The following is a 23,008-nucleotide window of genomic DNA, read 5'->3' as shown; positions in this document are numbered from 1 at the left end:
CAGAGAACGGCTGTGTCTCGGGGTCACGTCCGTGTGTCTCGTTTTGCACGTTGTCACAACCCCCACCCAGACCTGCTGATCCCGAACCCTGGGCAGGGACGGGGAGCGTGAGTTTCCACGGGCTTCTCAGAGGATTCCCGTGGACAGGTTCTGGAGTCCCAGCTGGATTCGCAGTCTGCATAAGCGGTACCCTCCCTCGCCCAGTGCCCCCTCGGGGGATGCCCATGAAGTTCCTGTCGTGTGCCCGCAGCAGGGACCCCTCAGATGAAAAGCTCATGCCCCTGCCTTGCGCTTTGCCCAGCCCAGGGGCAGCAGAGAGGAGCCAGGTGAAGAACTCATGTCCAGTGTTCATCAGCTTTAGTGACAGTTCATGAAAATGGTGAAGTGGAGTGGACAGAGGCTTTGCATTCAGTCTTGTCATGCTTCACGTGGATCGTGGGGAATACAGCTCCTACCCGGGCCAGGCTCCTGGCCCCTGGGCTTCCTGAGTCTCTCAGCTTCACTGGCTGCCTCTGTGATCGCTTGTGAGGAGTCTGCCCCCTTGCAGGGCCGTGAAGCCCGTGTTGTGCTGGTTGTCAGGCGAGTTGTTGGTGAGGGCACGTCTCTGAATGACTTCCGTGTGCACCCAGGAGGCCCCAGGTCTGGAAGGAAAGGTCGGTTGGAGCCCAGCAGTGCAGGCCACTGCCCTCATTCAGGCCGCACTCCTGGGGCCTCAGGTTTGTTTTATTTTCTGGACACTTTGTTGTTGTTTAGTTGCTAAGTTGTGTCCAACTTCTTTTGCGACCCCATGGACTGTCGCCCACCAGGCTTCTCTGTCCATGGGGTCTCCCAGGCAAGAATACTGGAGTGAGTTGCCAGTTTTTCCTCTGGGGGATCTTCCCTACCCAGGGCTCGAACTCGTGTCTCCTGCATTGGCAGGCAGATTCTTTACCAGTGAACCCCCAGGGAAGTCCCTCTGAGTGCCTCACCCAGGCATAATTCACTTAAGAAAACCTCACTGCTCAAGTGCACAGTTCAGTGGTGTTTTAGTCAATAGGCAGGGTTGTGCAACCATCGCTGTGATTCAGTTTTAAACCATTCGCTTCACCCAGGAGAGAACCCTTGTGCCGGCAGCAAATCCCTGCTCCCACCCTGCCCGGCAACCACAGTCTGCTTCCTGCCTCTGTGGCTTTGCCTCGTCTGGGCATCTCAGAGAGATGAAATCACACGATACGGTACAGCTTCCTTCACTCCGCACACTGTTGGAGTCATCCGTGTTTATTCATACTGCATCCCTTTTCATTGCCAAAGGTGTTCCATTGTAAGGACGCACCGCATCTTGTTTATCCATTCACTGGTTGATGGATGTTTGGGTTCTGAGCATCCCTGTTTCTTTATCTGCAGAAATGTAGCTGCCGATCCCTCCCTTGCAATTCTGTTCTGAGGATTACTGATAAGAAGACGGTATCCCAGTCCCTGGGACAGACACAACAGCGTAATAGGCAGAATGGCATTGATATTAAGATGATTAAGCCTTCGCAGGGGGCACTAGGGGTAAAGAACCCACCTGCCAATGTAGGAGACATAAGAGACGCAGGTTCCATCCCTGGGTTGGGAAGATCGCCAGGTGGAGGGCACGGCAACCCACCCCAGTATTCTTGCCTGGAGAATCCCATGGGCAGAGGAGCTTGGCGGGCTGCAGTCCACGGGGTCGCAGAGAGTGGGACACACTGCAGGGGCTTCACACGCTCAGAGAAGCATGACGTCACAGTCCTGGAACCCGGAGCTTAAAGGGCACTGTAGTGGGAGACTGGATATCAACACCGAGACCCGAAGGGAAGGGAGATTCCCCAGCTGCCAATTAAATAGAAAAACCAGCTGATTCATGAGCTAAGTGTCAGCTTGATGAGCTCATAACAAAAGTCTCCCAGAGCTAGCAGCCTCCCGCTGTTGGGGTGGGGGGTGGTGCCGAGATCATCCACTGGGACAGATTGAGTGTGTGCGGAAAAACTAGGGTGATTTCAGCAGTGGCTCGGGGATCCAGGTGACAACACCCCGGGGCCCCAGGGCCTCTGATGAGAAACATGTGTGCCCACCCCGCCTCATGACTCCGGCGACTTCTCTGCCCTGACTGCGGCCATGGCTGACCGGCTCTGCTGGGACCCTCCCCAGCTGCCCTTGGCCTGTCGGTCTTTCTTTCCCAACCTGCCCAGCCCTGCACACTCTCTGCCTCCTCTCTCTGCAGCTTTCCAGGTGAGGTGCTGCCCTCATTCTTCCACGGTATCTGCTGGGATCTTGATGGACGTCATTAAACTACTGTTTTTTGGCCACCTTTGAAGTGAGGTGAAGTGAAAGTCATTCAGTCGTGTCCAGCTCTCTTGCGACTCCATGGACTAAACAGCCCACAGAATTCTCCAGGCCAGAATACAAGAGTGGGCAGCCTTTTCCTTCTCCAGGGGATCTTCCAAACCCAGGGATCAAACCCAGGTCTCCCGCCTTGCAGGTGGATTCTTTACCAGCTGAGCCACAAGGGAAGCCTGGCCACCTCTGAAGTGTATAGATTTAATCTGCACAGTCAACTTGGGAAATAGCTGTAGATATTGTCTTGTATTTGCAAAGATAGGAACTAGATCTCAGGAGGCTCAGCTGGTAAAGAATCCACCTGCCAATGCAGGAAACCGCGGTTCGATTCCTGGGTCGGGAAGATCCCTGAAGAAAGGGGAATAGCTACCCACTCTAGTATTCTTGCCTGGAGAATTTTATGGACTGAGGAGCCTGGTGGGCTACAGTTCATGGGGTTGCAAAGAGTCAGACATGATTGAGCAACTCACTCTGGAACCCTCAGGACACACACAAGTAAACACATGCACATACACACGCTTGCCCTGGGAAGAGAGGCGGAGTCAGGACTTGAACCGGAGCTTGGACCTCAGTGGTGACCACTGGCCATTGCATCACTGCAGCACGTATCACAAGGCTGGGTTTAACACCTGCTCTGCCCTTAAGAGTGACACCATGGCGAGCAAGTCTCCACACCTCCCCCTGTCACACCAGACTGAGAGGTGAGGAAGAACCAGGCTGGTGGAGGTCTGTGGAGATGTACGTAGGAAGCAGGACAAGTGGGCACCCAGACTCTGAGGCCAGAGGGAGCCCAGGTGCGGCTGAGACTGCAGGACAGCAGGTGCAGCAGAGGGTCCTGAACCCAGGGCAGGCGGCAGGAGCATCACCCGGAAGGAAATTGACACAGGCCAGAGGCAGGAGGCTCCAGGACTGTACTCTCAAATCGGAGCATTCAACTGCAGGGTTGGATGTAGTCAGTGATCCAGCTGATGCTTCTTCTTCCCTCCAAACAAGCAGAGAACACCTTAGAAGGAGGGCAAGAGCGGAAGTGGCAGACAGTAAGCGTAGCCCTCTACGGGAGAAGGTGGAGGTGGAAATGCCAGAAGGAGCTTCGTGTGTCCCCTCTTTCTGATGGGCCACAAGAGACCTCCTCGAGAGTCTATGCAATCCAAGCAAGGCCCTGCTGAATTATTATTAACATTGTTCGTCGGTGAGTCTATCATGTGTAGATGTTTTGCAACGAACATAGCATCGGCTGATGCTGCGTCCGGCCACAGACCCTCTGGAGTGGCTGTCTCCTCTGCCGGGCCTGCAGCCTTCCCCCTGGAACCCTCACAGCCGACTCCTTGCCCATCAGGGCTTGGCTGAAATGCACCTTCTCAATGAGACCTTCCTGGCTACCCTGTCTAAGACTGAAACTCCCTCTCCTACACCCCTGGTGTTCTTCTTCATTCTGAGTTATGTTTTAATAGTGTTTATTTTCAGAGCAGCAAAATGGAGTCCACAGAGTTCCCATACACACCCTGCCCCCACACACGCACCACAACCCCCATCGTCAACATCCCTCACCAGGTGGTACATTTGTTAGAACTGATGAGCCTCTGTTGACATCTGATAGTCGCCAAAACACATGGTTTATGCTACGGTTCACTGTTGGTGATGTATGTTCTCTGGATTTGGATAAACGTATAAAGACATGTATGAGTTTCCCAGGTGGCTCAGTGGTATTGAATCCACCTGCCAATGCAGGAGACTCAGGTTTGATCCCTGGGTCGGGAAGATCCTTGGAAAAGGAAATGGCAACCCACTCCAGTGTTCTTGCCTGGAGAATTCCGTGAACAGAGGAGCCTGGCGGGCCACAGCCCATGGGGTCGCATAGAGTCAGACACTGAGCATGCACACACCCACATACAGACAGATGCGATGATGTGTATTCATCATCTTTGTTGCTGCTCAGTCGCTCAGTCATATCCAACCGTCTGTGACCCCATGAACTGCAGCACGCCGGGCTTCCCTGTCCTTCACTATCTCCCAGGGCTTGCTCAAATTCAGGTTCACTGAGTCAGTGATGCCATCCAACCATCTCATCCTCTGTCATCCCCTTCTCCTCCTGCCCTCGATCTGTCCCAGCATCAGTCTTTTCCAGTGAGTAGGATCTTCACATCAGGTGGCCAAAGGATTGGAGCTTCAGTCCTTCCAATGAGTATTCAGGACTGATTTCCTTTAGGATTGACTGCTTTGATCTTCTTGCAGTCCGAGGGACTCTCAAGAGTCTTCTTCAGTGTCATATAAAATAGTTTCACGGCCAAGTCCTCTGTGTTCTGCCTCATCATACTTTCTGCTCCACTAACCCTTGGTTACTACTGTTTTTTTCTTAATGTCTCCATAGTTTTGTCTTTTCCAAAGTGTCATATCATTGGCATCGTACAGTGGGTAGCCTTTTCAGACTGACATCTTTCACTTAATAATATGTATTTAAGATTTCTCCCTGCCTTTTCATGGTTTGATAGCTCATTTTTTAGTGTGCTGAGTTATATTTCATTGTCTGGATGCATTAGAGTTTATTTATTCATTAACCTACTGAAGGACAGGTATGTCTTTTGCACGTTATTTTCCCTCAGTTGTGGCTTTTCTTCTCATTCTTTTAACAGTATCTTTCCCAGAGCAGAAAATTTAAATGTCAGTGAAGTCCAGCTTATCAATTCCCTCTTTCATGGATCTTTTCGGCATTGGGTCTAAAAAGTCACTGCCAGACAAGGTCATCTAGTTTCTCCTATGTCATCTTCTATGAGCTTATAGTTTAGCATTTAGTTTTGTCATCCATTTTGTTTATTATATGTCCTGCAACCCCTAGCCCATGATGGAATTTAAGCTTCACAAGGGGAGCTGTATTTGTCTGTTTTGTTCATTGTTGTATCTGAATTGACAAGAGAGCCGTTGTTCCGTTGCTCGGTCATGTCCAACTCTTTGCGGCCCCATGGACCGCAACACGCCAGGCTTCCCTGTCCTTCACCATCTCCCAGAGCTTATTCAAACTCGTGTCCATTGAGTCCATGATGCCATCCAACCACCTCATACTCTGTCGTCCCCTTCTTCTCCAGCCTTCCATCTTTCCCAGCATCAGGGTCTTTTCTAATGAGTCAGCACTTTGAACCAGATGGCCAAAGTATTGGAGCTTCAGCTTCAGCATCAGCCCTTCCAATGAACATTCAGGACTGATCTCCTTTAGGATGGACTGGTTTGATCTCCTTGCAGTCCAAGGGACTCTCAAGAGTCTTCTCCAACATCATAGTTCAAAAACATCAATTCTTTCACGCTCAGCCTTCTTTATGGTCCAATTCTCACATCCATACATGACTACTGGAAAAGCCACAGCTTTGACTAGACGGACCTTTGTTGGCAAAGTAACGTCTCTGCTTTTTAATATGCTGTCTAGGTTTGTCATAACTTTTCTTCCAAGGAGCAAGCGTCTTTTGATTTCATGGCTACAGTCACCATCTCAAGTGATTTTTTGGAAACCAAAAAAATAATATCTGTCACTGTTTGCACTGTTTCCCCATCTATTTGCCACGAAGTGATAGGACCAGATGCCACAATCTGAGTTTTTTGAATGTTGAGTTTTAAGCCAGGTTTTCCTTTTCACTCTCCTCTTTCACTTTCATCAAGAGGCTTTTTAGTTCCTCTTTGCTTTCTGCCATAAGGGTGGTGTCATCTGCATATCTGAAGTTATTAATATTTCTCCCTGCAATCTTGATTCCAGTCTGTGCTTCATCCTACCCAGCATTTCGCATGATGTACTCTGAAAATAAGTTAAATAAGCAGAGCGATATTTATTGACATGCTCCTTTCCCAATTTGGAACCAGTCTGTTGTTCCATGTCTGGTTCTAACTGTTGCTTCTTGACCTGCATACAGGTTTCTCAGGAGGCAAGTAAGGTGGTCTGGTATTCCCATCTCTTTAAGACAAGAGAGTGCCCAACTCATAATATGCAATTAATTGAATTAATTAATTAAATGAATGCATTATATGAATGAATGAATATACAATATTGCACATTTATTGGATTAAAGGATCTGTGACTTTCCTCCACTACAGGATCAAATTCATGTCTAAGTGTTGCACAACACTGTAAATAAATCTGTTGGAGTGTTTGATCCATGGTATTTTGATTACATTATGTAGCAGCAAGGTATTCATTGCCTTGACTAGATGACTATTTGCATAAACATTTCTTTTTATGTCTTGGGAATATACAGAGAAACACAGGATCTGAGAGTTTAACTTTGAGCTGTTTTTAGTTCAGATATTTTCGTGTCAACCAAAGGCAGTCTTACTAAGCATCAGCCTAGGACAACATGTTCTGATTTGTAGCTGGCACACTTTTATAAAGATGCTAGTAGATGTGATTTATAAGAATGCTCCTAATTATGTGATATGTACTACTTATTACAGACGAGCACCATGGCCAACTCTCATGAATTAGGAAACCAGTCTTAAGAAGTAAGCCCCCAAAGATTTGTTAATTACTGGTTGTTCTGGAGCAGTGTTCTTCCATAAAATTTTGTGCCATAATATTATTATCTGTGATGTCCAGTATGGGAGCAGCTAGTCACATGTGGCTATTGAGCAATGGCAAGACTACCTTTTTTTTTTTTCATTTATTTTTATTAGTTGGAGGCTAATTGCTTTACACTATTGTAGTGATTTTTGCCATACATTGACGTGAATCAGCCATGGATTTGCATGTGTTCCCCTTCCCGATCCCCTCTCCTGCCTCCCTCCCCATCCCATCCCTCTGGGTCATCCCAGTGCACCAGCCCTGAGCACTTGTCTCATGCATCCAACTGGGGCTGGTGATCCGTTTCACCCTTGATAGTATACTTGTTTCAATGCTGTTCTCTCTGAACATCCCACCCTCGCCTTCTCCCACAGAGTCCCAAAGTCTGTTCTGTACATCTGTGTCTCTTTTTCTGTTTTGCATGTAGGGTTATCGTTACCATCTTTTAAAATTCCGTATGTATGCATTAGTATACTGTATTGGTCTTTATCTTTCTGGCTTACTTCACTCTGTATAATGGGCTCCGTTTCATCCATCTCATTAGAACTGATTCAAATGAATTCTTTTTAATGGCTGAGTAATATTCCATTGTGTATATGTACCATAGCTTCCTTATCCATTCGTCTGCTGATGGGCATCTAGGTTGCTTCCATGTCCTGGCATTTATAAACAGTGCTGCGATGAACATTGGGGTGCACGTGTCTCTTTCAGATCTAGTTTCCTCAAGTCTACAAGCAATAAATGCTGGAGAGGGTGTGGAGAAAAGGCAAGACTACCTTTTAAACTTGAATCAATAATTTGTTTAAACTTGACTGTTGGGCAGCTGGAGGAGTGAATTTTTAATTTTCTTCAATGTTAATTAAAATTCGTGGCCACCATTTGGAAGAGCACATATCTAGAAGTTTTCCTCTAGCAGAGATTAAAATCCTTGTAATAGATTGACCTGAGAGAGGTCATAAAATTGAAAGCTGAACCACAGAATTTGCTAATGAAAAGTAAGACTACACATGGCAATAACATTTAAGCTCCAAGAGAGATTTGATCTGCCTTTATAAATAACTGCCATGGCATATTAGGTTTATCTATGTTCTTAATTTTTTTCATATTCATTGTTTTTTCATGAGGTATACCCATTTTGATCCAAAAAACCAGATCTTGACTTTATTAGGTTTTTCAATTTAATAACCACATTCTTTTAGTAGTTACTGATTCATTTATTCTGAATTTATTTTTAATAAGTTTTTTTCTGGTTTCTAGGTAGCCATTCATTGCATTTTTAAAAACCTTTTGGGTTAATACTTGGTTGGTTTATTTTCTTTATTTTTTTTTTAGAGGAAAACATTTAGAACTTCAAATTTCTCTAAGTGCAACATGAGAACATCTGATTTTTAAAGAATCAGCTTGTGGTTTCTTTGATCTACCTCTACTGATTTCCTGTTTTCTATTTTATTGATTTATGCTTTAATTCTTATTATTTCTTTTATTCTTCTTGCATTGCACTTAATTCACTTTTCTTTTTCTAGTCTCCTGTGCCAGAAACCTAAATTATTGGTTTTAGAATTTCCTTCTTTTCTAATGTCTGCATTCAGCATCATAAATTACCCTTTTAGCATTTCATGACAACCTACAAATTTTGATAAATTGTGTTTTCATTTCAATTTAGTTCAAAATATTTTAAAATTTCTCTTGAGTTTCTTTGTGATCCACGTATTATTCAGAAGTGTGTAGTCTAATTTCTACTTATTTAAGAATTTTCCAGTTACTTTTTTGTATTGATTTCTAATGTAATTCTGTTGTGGTTTGAGAATAGACATTGTATAATCGCCATTCTTTTAAATTTGTTGAAGTGTGTTTTATGGCCCAGAATGTGGTCTATCTGGATGAATGTCTTCAACGAGTTTGAGAAAGAAGTGTATTCTGATGTTGTCAGATGAAGTAATCTATGTTGTTGCTTGGTTGGTAAGTTGTGTCCGACTCTTTTGCAGCTCCATGGACTGTAGTCCCCCAGGCTCCTCTGTCCATGGGATTTCTTAAGCAAGAATACTGGAGTGGGTTGCCATTTCCTTCTTCAGTGGATCTTCCCAACCCAGGGATCGATTAAACCCACATCTCATGCATTGCAGGTGGATTCTTTGTCACTGTGCCACCAGGGAAGCCCAGCAGCTTCCTATCTGTAGATGTCGTTTATATCCAGTTGACTGACAGCATTGTTGAGTTCATCTATGCCCTTACTGATTTTCTGCCTGCTGAATCTGTCCATTTCTGGAAGAGGAGTGATAAAGTCTCCAACTACATAGTGCATTCATCTACGTCTCCTTTCCGTTCTATCAGACTTGGCTTCATGTAGTTAAGTTGTTAAGTACACATGTATTAAAAACCATCGTATCTTCTTGGAGTGCTGACTCCTTTATCATTATTTAATTTCCCTCTTAGTTTCTAATAACTTTTCTTACTTTGAAGTCTGATCTTTCTGAAATTAATATACTTACTCTTGCTTTTTTTTCATTAGTGTCATCAAGATACATTTTTGTATCCATTTACTGTTCATTTATAAGTGTCTTTATATTTAAAATGGGTTTCTTGTAGACAACGTATAGTTGGGTCATGTTTTCTGACCTGTGACAATCTCTGTATTTTAAGTGGTACATTGAACCATTGACAGTCAAAGTGGATGTAACTGAATTAATATCTACTATATATGTTACAGTTTTCTACTGTTGCCTTTGTTCATTATTCATATTTTGCCTTCAACTGTTTTTCTGCCATTTGTGATTTTAATTTAGCATTTTATAATCATATTTTATATCTTTCTTTAGCATATCAGTTATACTTTAAAAAAAAAACTGTTTTAGCTCTAGGGTTTGCAATGTACATTTACAACTAAGTCAAGTTCACTCTTAGCGACCACCATCATTGGCATTACTCTCCGGGGTACATGGTGGTAGAGAAGTAACGTGGTATGCTGACAGTGCGTATAAATCTGAGTTACTCAGACTCAGTTTTACTCTTAGCTACCCCACGTCTTAGCTTTACAGTCTTGGGCAAATGTCTGCATTTAGTGTCCCATTCCTTTAAATGGGAATTGTAATTCTCACTTTGTATGTTTGTTGTTAGGATAAGATAATAAATAAAGCAGCAACCTAGTGCAGTAGCAGCCACATAGATGGTGCCCAAGACACGGTGAGTGTGAAAGGTCTATAAAAGCTGCATCTGTCTTGCGTTTTAGCAACGACACTAAGAAGACTAGAATGAGTAGAATAGTCGCCGGACAAATCACATTTTTGGAGAAATGACAAAGAAGTTGAGCAAAAAGTGAAATGAACTAGAATTGAAATGCGTGTTTCTTCTAATGAGCTCGATCGCTTTTTCCCTGTGTTGACTGATAGCTAGCTCTCGTGAAAAGGGCACGTGGTGTCACCCGAGACGAGCTTGGACCCAGGTCAGCGGGAATTCCCTTACACGACGCCCCCATGTGCACTGCCCCCCCAGGCTCATCGCTTCCTAATTCACGCTTTATTGTTTGACTCACACAACTTTTACAGACAACTTTTCTAAATAGATATACCTTAATAAGGTCTGTGTGTGTGTTAGTCACTCAATCATGTCTGACTCTCTGAGACCCATGGGCTGCAGCCCACCAGGCTCCTCTGTCCATGGGATTTTCCAGGCAAGAATACTGGAATGGGTTGCCATGCCCTCCTCCAGGGGATCTTCCCAACCCAGGGATCAAACCTAGGTCTCTGCATTGCAGGTGTATTCTTTACCATTTGAGCTAACTGGGAAGCACACTTAAATAAAGGTCTATCAACCTTTAAGGGCGAATAGCAACAAATATAACACAGTAAACATCCTACTTTCAAGCTTCGGCATTTTCTTTACTCACGTTGCTCAGAAGTGGCATTTCTCTCTTTTTTTTTAATTTTTATTTTCTTTTTATTGAAGTATAGTTGCTATGCAATATAAGTGTGCAGTATAGTGATTCACAATTTTTAAGGGTAATACTCCATTTATAGTTATTATAGAATATTGGATGTATTCCCCATGTTGCACAGTATATCCTCGAAGCTTATTTTATAATAGTTGTATCTCTTAATCCTCTACCCTCATATTGCCCCTCCCAGTCACTGGTTGTCCACTTTGTTGTAGACAAACCACAACTTTGTTGTTTGTATCTGTGAGTCTGAGGAGCTGCACATTCTCGTCACTGACAAGGCACTTACTCTTCCTCTTCTTATAAATGCAATACTAGTGTTGAGTTTCCCAGTGTCAAATGATTTACAGAGCTGGCGATGAGAGACACAGGCATCTGGAGAGCTCCCCTGTGATGTCTGGGGGATATTGGCCTTTTCTGAAGCCTGGTTAATAATCCACCCAGCTGACCTCCCAGTGGTGACTGGGGGCAGGTGTATACCAGACATTTTATGAGCCTCCAAGTAAATATTCTTGATTCAGTGAAGAAAAGCTTTGATAAGAAGAAAACATTAATCTTCCACTATTTACATAATTATTTAAATAAGCTTGCAAACTAATAAAGCAGCAAGACAGTGGAGTCACTTTTCCTCTTGTATTTTTCGTTGTGTATTGATTATCGAGGAATATCAAAATATCAGTGTTATCAGTTATTTTATCCTACGTAGTTAATGAACGTGGGAGTTATTTAAATACAGAATACTGTACCTCAGACTGAATTATAAGTGAAACAAGCATGAACCCTTGAATCCTTGGTTAGTGAACATTCAGAAGTCCTCCGGGTGCAGGGGTAGAGGTCACTCTTGCCTGACAGTCTGGTCCTCTGGGCCACCCAGGATGAACCCAGGGGAAAAAGGAGACGGGTTTGAATCTGGAACAGCGGTCACAGAACCCAAGTGTTTTAGGGGAGGAAGCCAGAAAGGCCAATGCAGCAAGCCAGGAGCCGAGGTGTGCTTGGGGTGATGATGGCGGTGTTGGGCACAGCCACACACAGGCTTCAGAGCGATCTTGTGTTGCAGAGTGAGCCATCTGCCAGAAACCCCCGTGGTATCCAAGGGGATCACAGATCATCAGTGAAGCATGGCATCTGCAGTCTTTGCTTCATTTATGCAGCAAATCTTTTTTTATTTTATTTTATGTATTTTATTTTATTTTTCATTTATTTTTATTAGTTGGAGGCTAATTACTTTACAATATTGTAGTGGTTTTTGCCATACATTGACATGAATCAGCCATGGATCTACATGTGTTCCCCATCCTGATCCCCCCTTCCACCTCCCTCCCCATCCCATCCCTCTGGGTCTTCCCAGTGGGTTTCCACTGTGGCTCAGCTGGTAAAGAATCTGCCTGCAGTGTGGGAGACCTGGGTTCGGTCCCTGAGTTGGGAAGATCCCCTGGAGAAGGGAAAGGCTATCCACTCCAGTATTCTAGCCTGGAGAATAACATGGACCTTATAGTCCATGGGGTCACAAACACAACTGGGCATTCAGTAATGTATTTAAGTATATATTAGTGTTAAGTCTTATAAACTCATGGCAAGTGGCTGTCTTTCTATCCACTCCCTAGAGGACAAAACAGCACAGAGGGAATGAGTAACTCGTCCAAAGGCACAAAGATCTTAATGTTAGAATCGAATAATGAGTATCAGATTCATTCATCTCTCTGTTCTCTGTAAGTCCATCCGGGCTTGAATCAAGAGATGCTGGACATCATTGACTCTAGAGAACCCACAGGAGCCGTTCATGTTTTCAGGGTGATTTGAAGAGTAAGACATTGTTTGCATATCGGGAAAGGGTTTTTTAAGGAAAAAAAATTACTGTTTTTTAATGTAACGCTTTAACTAGTTGCAAGTGTGGAAACCCCTGTGGGTATGTTACCACACAAGGCTGAACACACCCATGACTGCTCATGCTATTCCTGAGTTAATTTAATTGCCAACAGGATGAAACCCAGCTGGCTCCAGTTTTATATAATCCCATACTTGACTTTTCCTTGATAGCACTGCAGATGTTAAAGTACTGTCTGATCTAGTTTATTTGGTGGAGTGCTTAGCCAAAAAGGTTTCCCAGGCATCCACGGAGAGCACCAGAGACAGCCTGCTACCCCTCCTCCTCCACCACCTGGATCCTCAGCATACATTCCAAGGATGTCACCTTTCCCTGCAGGCTGGCGTTTCTGCCCTGGAAGGTCTACCCCCTAGTGCTGATGGCTTCACAGATCGTTTACCGCTGTTAACCTTCTCTTCCCCTGGGGAGGAAATGGCAGCCCACTCCAGTACTCTTGCCTGGAGAATTCCATGCACAGAGGAGCCTGGCTGGCTCCAGGTCACAAAGTCAGACACGACTGAGCGACTAAGCACGCACGCAGGATCTGGTCTCCCCCTGCCCCACCTGCAGGATCCCTGTGGCCAGGGCTTCACCTCTGAGTGCACGATAAGCCTGGTGTCCCCCCTCTTTTGTGTCCACCCCACCCCCCTTTCCCCGAGAGCTGCATTTGACACTTTCCCGCGATCCGAGAAGGGCTTCTCCGTGCCTGTCATCCCACCCTGTGCAAACACTCAGACCCGTGCCGGACAGCTCAGCACCCACAGAACTGAGTTTGGTGGGCGGTGATGGGCACTGGGTACCCCCAAATGAGGGTCAGCCTCAGGTCCTAAGTAAGAGGCTCACTGAGAACAGGAACCCAAGCACCAGTGTCTCTGAGTACCTAGTAAGTGTCTAATCACGGGCTGAATTAGGAAAATAATTAGGAAAATATCAGCACTCTTATAATGCTATATTGGAGAATGCTAAGTGATACCTTAATAGTTCTGTAGGAATAGTTAACTGTATTCTAAAATTATAAAGGTATTTTAAAACACTCATAAGGATTTTAAAATCTCATCTGTCATCCCAGATCCAGCAATGCTATTGATATTTTTAAGGTAGTGATGCACACAGATTTTACAAACTTGAGTAATGCCTAAAGATGTAAAAATGGACATGGAATTCTCTTCCTACATCTCTCCTCCTTGATTTTCTCTCCCTGAACATAACCAGCTTTGGCAATTTTTCATTAGCCTTTTTAGGAAAATACTTTAAGTGGAGATGTACACTTTAAAAAATGAACACATTTGGAATCACACTGAATACTTTATTACACACTTTAAAGGAGAAGGCAATGGAACCCACTCAGTACTCTTGCTTGGAGCATCCCATGGATGGAGGAGCCTGGTGGGCTACAATCCATGCGTTCATGGAGAGTCGGACATGACTGGGCTTCACTTGCAGTTTTCACTTTCATGCACTGGAGAAGGAAATGGCAACCCACTCCAGTATTCTTGCCTGGTGGATCCCAGGGACAGAGGAGCCTGGTGGGCTGCCGTCTATGGGGCCGCACAGAGTCGGACACGACTGACGTGACTTAGTAGCAGCAGCAGTAGCAGCATACACTTTTAAAAAAATTAACAACTTCTGGGAATCCTACATTATAAGCGTGAAACCTTACAGATTTTGAACTTACTTTGATTTTGTTCAAATCCTCATACTTTCCCAGGTTACCTTGAATATGTTATTTAGTCAACCAGACTCTGTATTTCCTTGTCCATAGAAGGAAGAGCAGAGTGATGCCAACCTTCCAGAATGTCTGTGATAAATAAGGTGTAATATAGGAAATGTTGGCCATAGTCTTATGGGCTCACACAAAAGTGTTTACTTAAGATTATCATCAGGGCGTAATTAACTGGCCTTTTAAAATGGTTATATACTCTCCAAATACAAAAAATATACCTTAAAAATCACTCTGAACTAATTGATAAACATTATTTCTTATTTTTGTTATTAATTTGTTTTGTCTTTACTTTTAAATGATTATAAACAATGACTAAATTATACATTCACAAATATGTATCAATACTGGGGAAGTGCCTGCTAGATGCATTTGGCAATATACTATGGCTGTTTTTTCTCTTTCTGACTTACTTCGCCCTGTATAATAGGCTCTAGGGAAGAATAGAGAGTAGCACTGAAACATATACAGTACCATATGTAAAACAGATAGCTGGTGGGAGTTTGCGGTATCACACAAGCTCAAACCCCGTGCTCTGTGATAACCTAAGAGGGGTGGGCTGGAGCGGGAGGTGGGAGGGAGGTTCTAGAGGGAGGGGACCTGTGTATGCCTGGGGCTGATTCAGGTTCTGTATGGCAGAAACTACTGCAACATTATAAACAATTGTCCTTCAATTAAAAATAAACAAAAATTCCAAAGGGTTAAAATCCTGGAATCAAATTATACATTTTCAATGTTGATAGATGTGCCAGGTGGGGCCCCAGGTCACCCTTTCCCGGGGTCACACTGCCCATTTGTTCTCATTCCTCCCAACAGTTATCAACTTTGAAAGTCCTTGTCACTCTAAAACGTAAAAGGTGGTCTCTCTGTTTTCTCTCTCTTAAGATACTTCTGTCATTGTGCTTCATTGTCTGTTATACTGTCCTTTTTTTTTAACTTTTATAATCCATTCTTTTCTATTTCCCAATTACCTTGTTTAGAAAGAGCTCCCTGATTCCCTAAACGATTCCTTTTTGCTTCCTACTGGATTAATTTCATTGTTACACTTTTATAGAAAGTGTCACATCATATCCAGGTTTGAATAGAGTTTTGCTACTGACTACATCTGTTCATTCCTTCAGTTTCCCAGTCACATCTGACTCTTTGCAACCTCATGGACTGACTGCAGCATGCCAGGCCTCCCCATCCCTCACCATCTCCCAGAGTTTGCCCAAGTTCATGTCCATTGCATTGGTGATGCCATCCAGCCATCTCATCCTCTGTCGCCCTCTTCTCCTTCTGCCCTCAATCTGTCCCAGCATCAGAAACTTTTCCAGTGAGTCACCTGTTCTCATCAGATGACCGAAATACTGGAGCTTCAGCTTCAGCTTCAGTATCAGTCATTCCAATAAGTATTCAGGATTGATTTCCCTTGAGATTGACTGGTTTGACCTCCTTGCTTCCAAGGGACTCTCAGGAGTCTTCTCCAGCACCACAGTTCAAAGACATCAACTCTTTGGCATTCTGCCTTCTTTATGGTCCAGCTCTCACAACTGTACATGACCATTGGGCAGACCATTAGCCTTGACTATACAGACCTTCGTCTGCAGAGTAATGTCTGTGCTTCTCAGCACACTATCTAGGTTTGTCATCACTTTCCTGCCAAGGAACAGTCGTCTTCTGATTTCATGGCTGCAGTCACCGTCCACAGTGATTTTGGAGCCCAAGAAGAGGGAATCTGTCACTACTTCCACATTTTCCCCTTCTATTTGCCATGCAGTAATGGGGCCGGGTGGCAAGGTCTTAGTTTTTTAATGTTTAGTTTTAAACCTACCCTTTTACTCTCCTCCCTCATATAGAGGCTCTTTAGTTCCTCTTCACTTTCTGCCTTTAGAGTGGTATCATCCGCGTATCTGAGGTTGGTGACATTTCTCGCACCTGTCTTGATTCCAGCTTGTAACTCATCCAGCCGGCATTTCTCATGATGTGCTCAGCGTATAGCTTAAAGAAACAGGGTGAGAGCAGACAGCCCTGTCATACTCCTTTCTCAATCCTGAATTGATCAGTTGTTCCATACACGGTTCTAACTGTTGCTTCTTGACCTGCATACAGGTTTCTCAGGAGACAGGTAAGATGGCCTGCTATTACCATCTGTTTAAGAGCTTTCCACAGTTTGTTATGATCCACACAGTCAAAGGCTTTAGTGTAGTCAATGAAACACAGGTAGGTATTTTTCTGGAATTCCCTTGCTTTCTTTTTGATTCAGTGAATATTGGCAATTTGATCTCTGGTTCCTTTGCCTTTTCTAAACCCAGCTTGGACATCTTGAAGTTTTTGGTCTGCATAATGCTGAAGCCTAGTATGCAAGATTTTAAGCACGACCTTACTAGCAAGGGAGGTGGGTGCAATTGTCTGATGGTTAGGGCATTATTTAGTACTACCATTCTTGGGAATTGGGATGAGGATTGACCTTTTCCAGTCCGTGGCCACTATTGGGCTTTCCAGATTTGCTGACAATGAATGCAACACCTTGATGGCATCATCCTTTAGGGTTTTGAATAGTTCTACTGGAATTCCATTGCATCCACTAGCTTTATTAGCAGCAGTTTTTCCTAAGACCCACTTGACTTCACACTTCAGAATGTCTGGCTCTGGGTGACTGACCACACCATCATAATAGTCTGGTTCATTAAGATCTTTTTTGTACAGCTCGTCTGTGTATTCTTTCCATCTTTTCTTGATCTCTTCAGCATCTACTAGGTCTCTATTGTTTCTGTCCTTTATTGAGCCCATCTTTGGGTGAAATGGTCCCTTGATATCTCCAATTTTCCTGAAGAGAGATCTAGTCTTTCCTCTTCTGTTGTTTTCTTCTAGAGAAGAGATGCAAAAATCGAGGGAAAGGGGGGGAGTTTTATCCAACTACATGAAGAGTTCCAAAGAATAGCAAGGAGAGACAAGAAGGCCTTCTTCAATAAACAGTGCATAAAACTAGAAGAAAACAGCAGACTATGTTGAGATCATAACTTTATGTCTTTATTTGGGAGCTCCCCCCCGACCCGGCCCTCATTACTATCCAGGGTTGTGTGTCCTCCTCCGTTTTTTCCAGTGAAGGCCCTGACCTTGGTCTCCTGTGTGCTCTCCCTCTGCTCCAAGGGTCAAGTCCTTTGACCTCCACACCACTGTCCCTGAAAAGATGGGGTGGAAAGGGCTCAGGAGTGGACCCCTCCTCCCCTAATTCTCAGCCCCCTACGTGACCCTTTTGCATGTGGGTTCTCCCTGGAGGGAACCGTGTGTGTGTGTGGTGTGTATGTGTTTCTCTGACTCTTTGGGACCCCAGGGACTGTAGCCCTCCAGGCTCCTCTGTCCACGGAATTTTCCAATCAAGAATACTGGGGTGGGTTGCCATTTCCCATTCCAAGGTTCTCCCTGGAGGGAACAGCGTGTTTGCGAGCCGATGATAAAGCAGCGATGCACCTTTCTTTCTCCCTCTCTCTTCTGCAGTCAGGCATGATAAGAACCCAGGAGGCGGACTACTTCCTGAAGCCCCTCCCTTCACACCTGGCAGGGAGCCCCAGGGACTCCACGGGGGGCAGGCCTCCCTCCCACATCCTGTACAAGAGATCCACCGAGCCACCGGCCGTGGGGTCCCAGCGGGTCGCGATGATGGAGAAAAATTGGGGGCTGGAAGGCCACCATCTCTTCCACCACGAAGATCAATCCCCACACGGCTTCAGCTTCAGGCACCCACAGAAGCAGCATTTCTGCGGAAGACGCAAGAAATGTATGTAAGGACGATTTTTTTTTTTAATTTAACAATTAGGATGTTAAGTAAGACACTGGAGTATTTTTAATTTTCTTCAAAGTAGTCTGTCCTTGAGGTGAAATTTATTGACCACCTTTGCTAATCCTAAGTGATGATTCCAAAGAGAACCCATCGTCTGGATGTTCAGGATAAAACATCTTTCCATGGCATATGGATAAAGGTAGATTTTTTTTTTTTTTTAATTTTAAAAACTGTTCCCTAGGCAGACTGAATGATACGATTCCCATAAATGTAGACTCCTCCACCAGACATCTTCAAAAGAATCTTGGTGTGTCTACCCAGTAACTATATTTTTGAGGTCTAAATTTGTTAAACCTGACATGCTTTTCCCACTGAGGTGATTTATCCCTAGGCAGGTTTATATACTTCACTCGTCATGTCAGAAGACACAGGATGTGTGGTGTAATTTACCTGCATTTTTTCACCAAGGCTTTATCGAAGTCCTCTTTGTTTGTGTCATGAACATTTAGGAAGAGAAATGATATTTACGTTTTATGTAGGAAGCTCTCACAGACTCAGGAATAGGAGTTCAGTGTTTTCTGGAGTTGTCCTCATTTGCTTCAGCTTTCCCCTCAAGCATGGCTTTATTTATTAATAGCAAACCTTCCCCAAGGCGCTTCTGGAAGCCCACCCTTCTCTGCTGCTTAGCTTCGTTGGCCGCTGGGCCAGCACCCTCACATAAATGCGGGCACATGCAGGGGCTCCATAACATGCTGCAGAGAAGAGAGGGTGACCCAGAATCACAGGGCATCTACGACAGAAGAACAGGAGTGGCTGACCTGTTCGCACCCGTGTGTCAGCTGAACGCACGTCCTGCAAATCAGTCTCAGACTACATTCAGACCGTCTCAAAAATGTCATCCCAGACTGACCAAGAGCGGGCTGGGTCTTAGAGGAGGCAGCAGGAAGAACAGTGCTGAGCACAAGGAGGGCGAACAGGAGGGTGAGAAGGTCAGGGAAGTCCTGCCGAGTGAAAGTCAGAGCAGCGCACACTGACTAGCGATGGCTTCCTGAGTCTGCGCAGACGGGGTGGGGGGCGTGGCCAGACAGACCAATGGCGGGGCCAGGTAGGCCGGGGGCGGGGCCAGGCAGGGCAGGGGCGGGGCCAGGCAGACAGGGCGGGGTGAGACCAGTTGAAGCAGACAGGCGGCAGTCAGGCACAGACAAGGTCAGAGCCAGGAAGGTGCTGGCGGGGCTCCGGGCGAGGGTGTGGTCAGAGCAGGACTGACTCCATGTGTTGGAGACAGGAGGATGACCAAGCACCTGGATCCAGGCAGGAAAGATGGACAGGGCTGTCCACACCTCTTTGACAGGCCGCGCCAGGGCCCGACACAGATGTTTCAGTGTTTCTGAGCAATCGAGCAGTGCTGACCCTTCTGGAATGAATGTGACCCCTTCATTCTTATCAGGAGTGAACGGAGTCATTCAGGCCCGTAGCTCAAAGGCAGTGCACCTGGGCATGCAGGGAAGTACGATTGTTCTGTTTGGTGTGGCAGTCTGTGCACGTGTGTTTGTGTGCACGTGTGTCGATGAATTTGCCTCCAGAGGCGTTTCAAAACCTCAGTAGTGGAGTCTGGTTGGTGAGAGGGAGATATCTGAATAAGACACTAAATTATACAATAAGACTTGCAGTTGGAAAAATGGGAAAATGTAGCCATTTTTTTCTATTTTTTAATCTTAATTTTTTTAATTACAAAAATATGATAACTCATTTACAGGAGTCTTGGAAAATACAAAAAAAAAAAAAAAAAAGGTTACATGTAGTTCCACTATATATTACAGTTATTTTTTTTTTAAGTAGATGAAGATTTTTAGTTGGAGTTTCAATATCAAACTCTCAAAAATTAATAGAATGAATATACAGAGAAGTAGAAGGCTATAGTAGACCTGAAAAGCACTATGCTTTCATAATAAAACTAGAAAAAAAAGTGGCAGGAAATGCCTCTCACTGGTGGGCGACATCAGTGGTTGATCTGGTGCTGTTGACTTGCCATCTCTGCCTGCTCCTGCAGGGCACGTGGCGGTTCTGTGCCCGGCCCCCCAAGCACCTGGGGCCACTCCTAGCAGAAGTGATGCACATCCCTCCAGGCTGAGAACTTAATCCTCAGGGCTCCCTTATCTGACAGCGTGGGACAGGACATTCCCACACTGTCCATGACGCTTTGGGCTTCCCTGGAGGAATCTCCACCTTCTGTCTCAGCGGGGTTTACACCTACAAAGGTTCTTCCCTAGAGTCTCTGTTCAGGAGATGGGGGATTTTCCTTTGTGTTTAGGCTTCCCTGGTGGCTCAGATGGTAAAGAATCTGCCTGCAATACAGGAGACCCAGGTTCTATCCGTGGGTGGAGAAGATTCCCTGGAGAAGGAAATGGCAACCCACTCCAGGATTCTTGCCTAGAGAATTCCATGGGCAGACCACAGGGTCATGAAGAGTCGGACACGACCAAGCAGCTAATCCTTTCACTTTCCTGTGTGTTTAGCTATCTCTCTCTGTTGAAAAGGGCAGAGAGAAGCAGGCTGATTTGCCAAAAATCAATCATGACTCTGAACCTCAGGCGCAAACGGTAGCTTGCTGCTTCTAGCTGATGCATTGTGGGTGGGTTTTAAGCTGGGACTCACGTGTGGCGGTAGACGCTGTGGGACCGTATTGAGCAGGTGACTTGTTTTGAGGGGCTTGTCAGACCCCAGGCCAGTGAGACCACCACCTCGGTGCTCCTGCCTCTTTCCAGTACTGAGGGCCTGGGGAACTGCTGGGTTCCCATCTCCGCTTGTACCCTGTACTTATGGAAATTAAGACTAAGGGCCCTGGGACCACATTGCCAGATCTGAAATCCATTCTCAATGCCTTCTAGGGAGGGATTTAGAGAAAGTGATGTTCATCTCCCTTGCCTTGGTGGCCTCACCCCTACCCATGGCTGGTGTAGAGAGTGAGTGGGTTATACATAGACATCTCTTACGGGGGAGACCACATCAGTGTAAACTGCATCAATGCAAATGGCATGTGATGAGTGCTTATTAAACTGTAAGCCAGTGTAACTGTTATCCTCCCAAGAGTTCTTTTAAGTTTGCAAATATTTTAGCAAAGAGAGATAAAATGCAGTGGATGTATCAGTCAATCAAAACAGTGTCTTCTGTTTTGATGCGTATGAGCAGAGCTGGCATAGCTTTTGAATTAGTGCCACCTAAATACGTGGATACTTTCACACGGAGCAATTCTAACCACATTTTCTGAGGCATCCACCAAACCTGACTGTTTTTAGCATAGTGTCAACTTCCTGGTTATCAAAGCCAAAACTATTTTTAAACAGCTTGCTCCAAGAGGACCAAGTCTATTTTGTCTTCCAGTTAAATTAGGTAAATATTTATAATACTTTCGAGGAAATTCAGCTCTACAGTGGATCTGTCTGGAGCATTTATAACCTGCTGGAAATACAACAGACAATCCGCCTGTGTGTTTATAACCCACTGGAAATACTACAGACAATCCAGCTGTGTGTCCAGACCTGGGAATCAGCTAAAACCGCTTAGGTCATTAAAAGTCTTCAAATAAGAACACCATGTAAGACAGCGCTTCTTTTTGTAATCATTAGTTTTATTGTTCTGTCAGTGACTTCTTTTCAGAGCCCTGTTGCACATACCTTCATGTTCACAATCTTGGAACATCTTGCTTTTAGGCACTTCAGAGCAAAAGTGATCTTTTTCTTTTTGTTGTCGAGTTGCTCAGTCGGGTTCACCCCTTTGTGACCCCGTGGACTGCAGCACGCCAGGCTTCCCTGTCCATCACCAACTCCCAGAGTGTGCTCAAAATCATGTCCATTGAGGCAGTGATGCCATCCAACCATCTCATCCTCTGTTGTCCCCTTCTTCTCCTGCTTCAGTCTTTCCCAGCATCAGGGTTTTTTCCAGTGAGTCAGCTCTTCACGCCACATGGCCGAAGTATTGGAGCTTCAACTTCAGCATCAGTCCTTTCTATGAATATTCAGGACTGATTTCCTTTAGGATTGACTGGTTTGATCTCCTTGCTGTCCAAGGGACTCTCAAGAGTCTTCTTCAACACCACAGTTTGAAAGCATCAGTTCTTCGGTGCTTAACCTTCTTTATGGTCCAAATCTAACATCTGTACATAACTACTGGAAAAAGCACAGCTTTGACTATACAGATCATTTTATTTTAAATCAGGAGAAATTTATACAAAAGTCAATATAACAATGAATTCTATGACATGTAGACTATGCAAACTTTATTTAAATGTAGTGTTCCACCTTAACACATTTCAAGTCACAGTTTTAAGGGTTTTATGGTTCATTTCATGAACATTCATTTTTAAAATCCATTTTCTTTAGCTCTGCCAATGGTTTCATGTAATGACTTTTCTTTTATTTCCTCTCCAATCGCCCCCCTGTAGACACGCCCAAGCCTCCCAAAGAAGATCTTTTCATTTTGCCCGATGAGTATAAATCATATGTAAGGCACAAGCGATCCCTTCTGAAGTCCCATAGGAACGAAGAGCTGAACGTGGAGACGCTGGTTGTGGTTGACAAAAAAATGATGCAAAACCATGGCCATGAAAACATCACCACCTACGTGCTGACAATACTCAACATGGTAGGCATGTCCTTCTCTCTGAGTCGTGTGTGTAATTCTACCTCATGGTGTGTGCATGAGTGTGTATTTACCTCCTGCTTTTACTTGTGGATTTATGTTTTGTACACAAGAAATACTTTATCCTTGATAGCGCCTTCACTTTTACTATGCTCCAATCAGAAAAGCCATTTTCAGTCCTTCAGAGAATAAAATTTGGAGGATGAACAATTTGG

At 44.7% G+C, this 23,008-nt stretch overlaps 1 protein-coding gene across 1 annotated transcript in view; it reads left to right on the top strand.

Moving 5' to 3' along the window:
* Positions 1–23,008, top strand: part of ADAMTS16 (ADAM metallopeptidase with thrombospondin type 1 motif 16) — a 176,810-nt gene that overhangs the window by 37,012 nt on the left and 116,790 nt on the right. The window contains exons 7-8 of the mRNA XM_061129511.1: positions 17,873–18,152; positions 22,597–22,796. Of these exons, the coding sequence (XP_060985494.1) occupies positions 17,873–18,152; positions 22,597–22,796 (480 nt within the window). The remainder of the gene's footprint in view (positions 1–17,872; positions 18,153–22,596; positions 22,797–23,008) is intronic.

Source organism: Dama dama, chromosome 25 (genome assembly GCF_033118175.1).
Source record: "Dama dama isolate Ldn47 chromosome 25, ASM3311817v1, whole genome shotgun sequence".
NCBI classification, from domain to species: Eukaryota; Metazoa; Chordata; class Mammalia; order Artiodactyla; family Cervidae; genus Dama; species Dama dama.
Note: the sequence above shows the minus strand (reverse complement) of the source record. Positions and strands in the feature narration are given on the sequence as shown.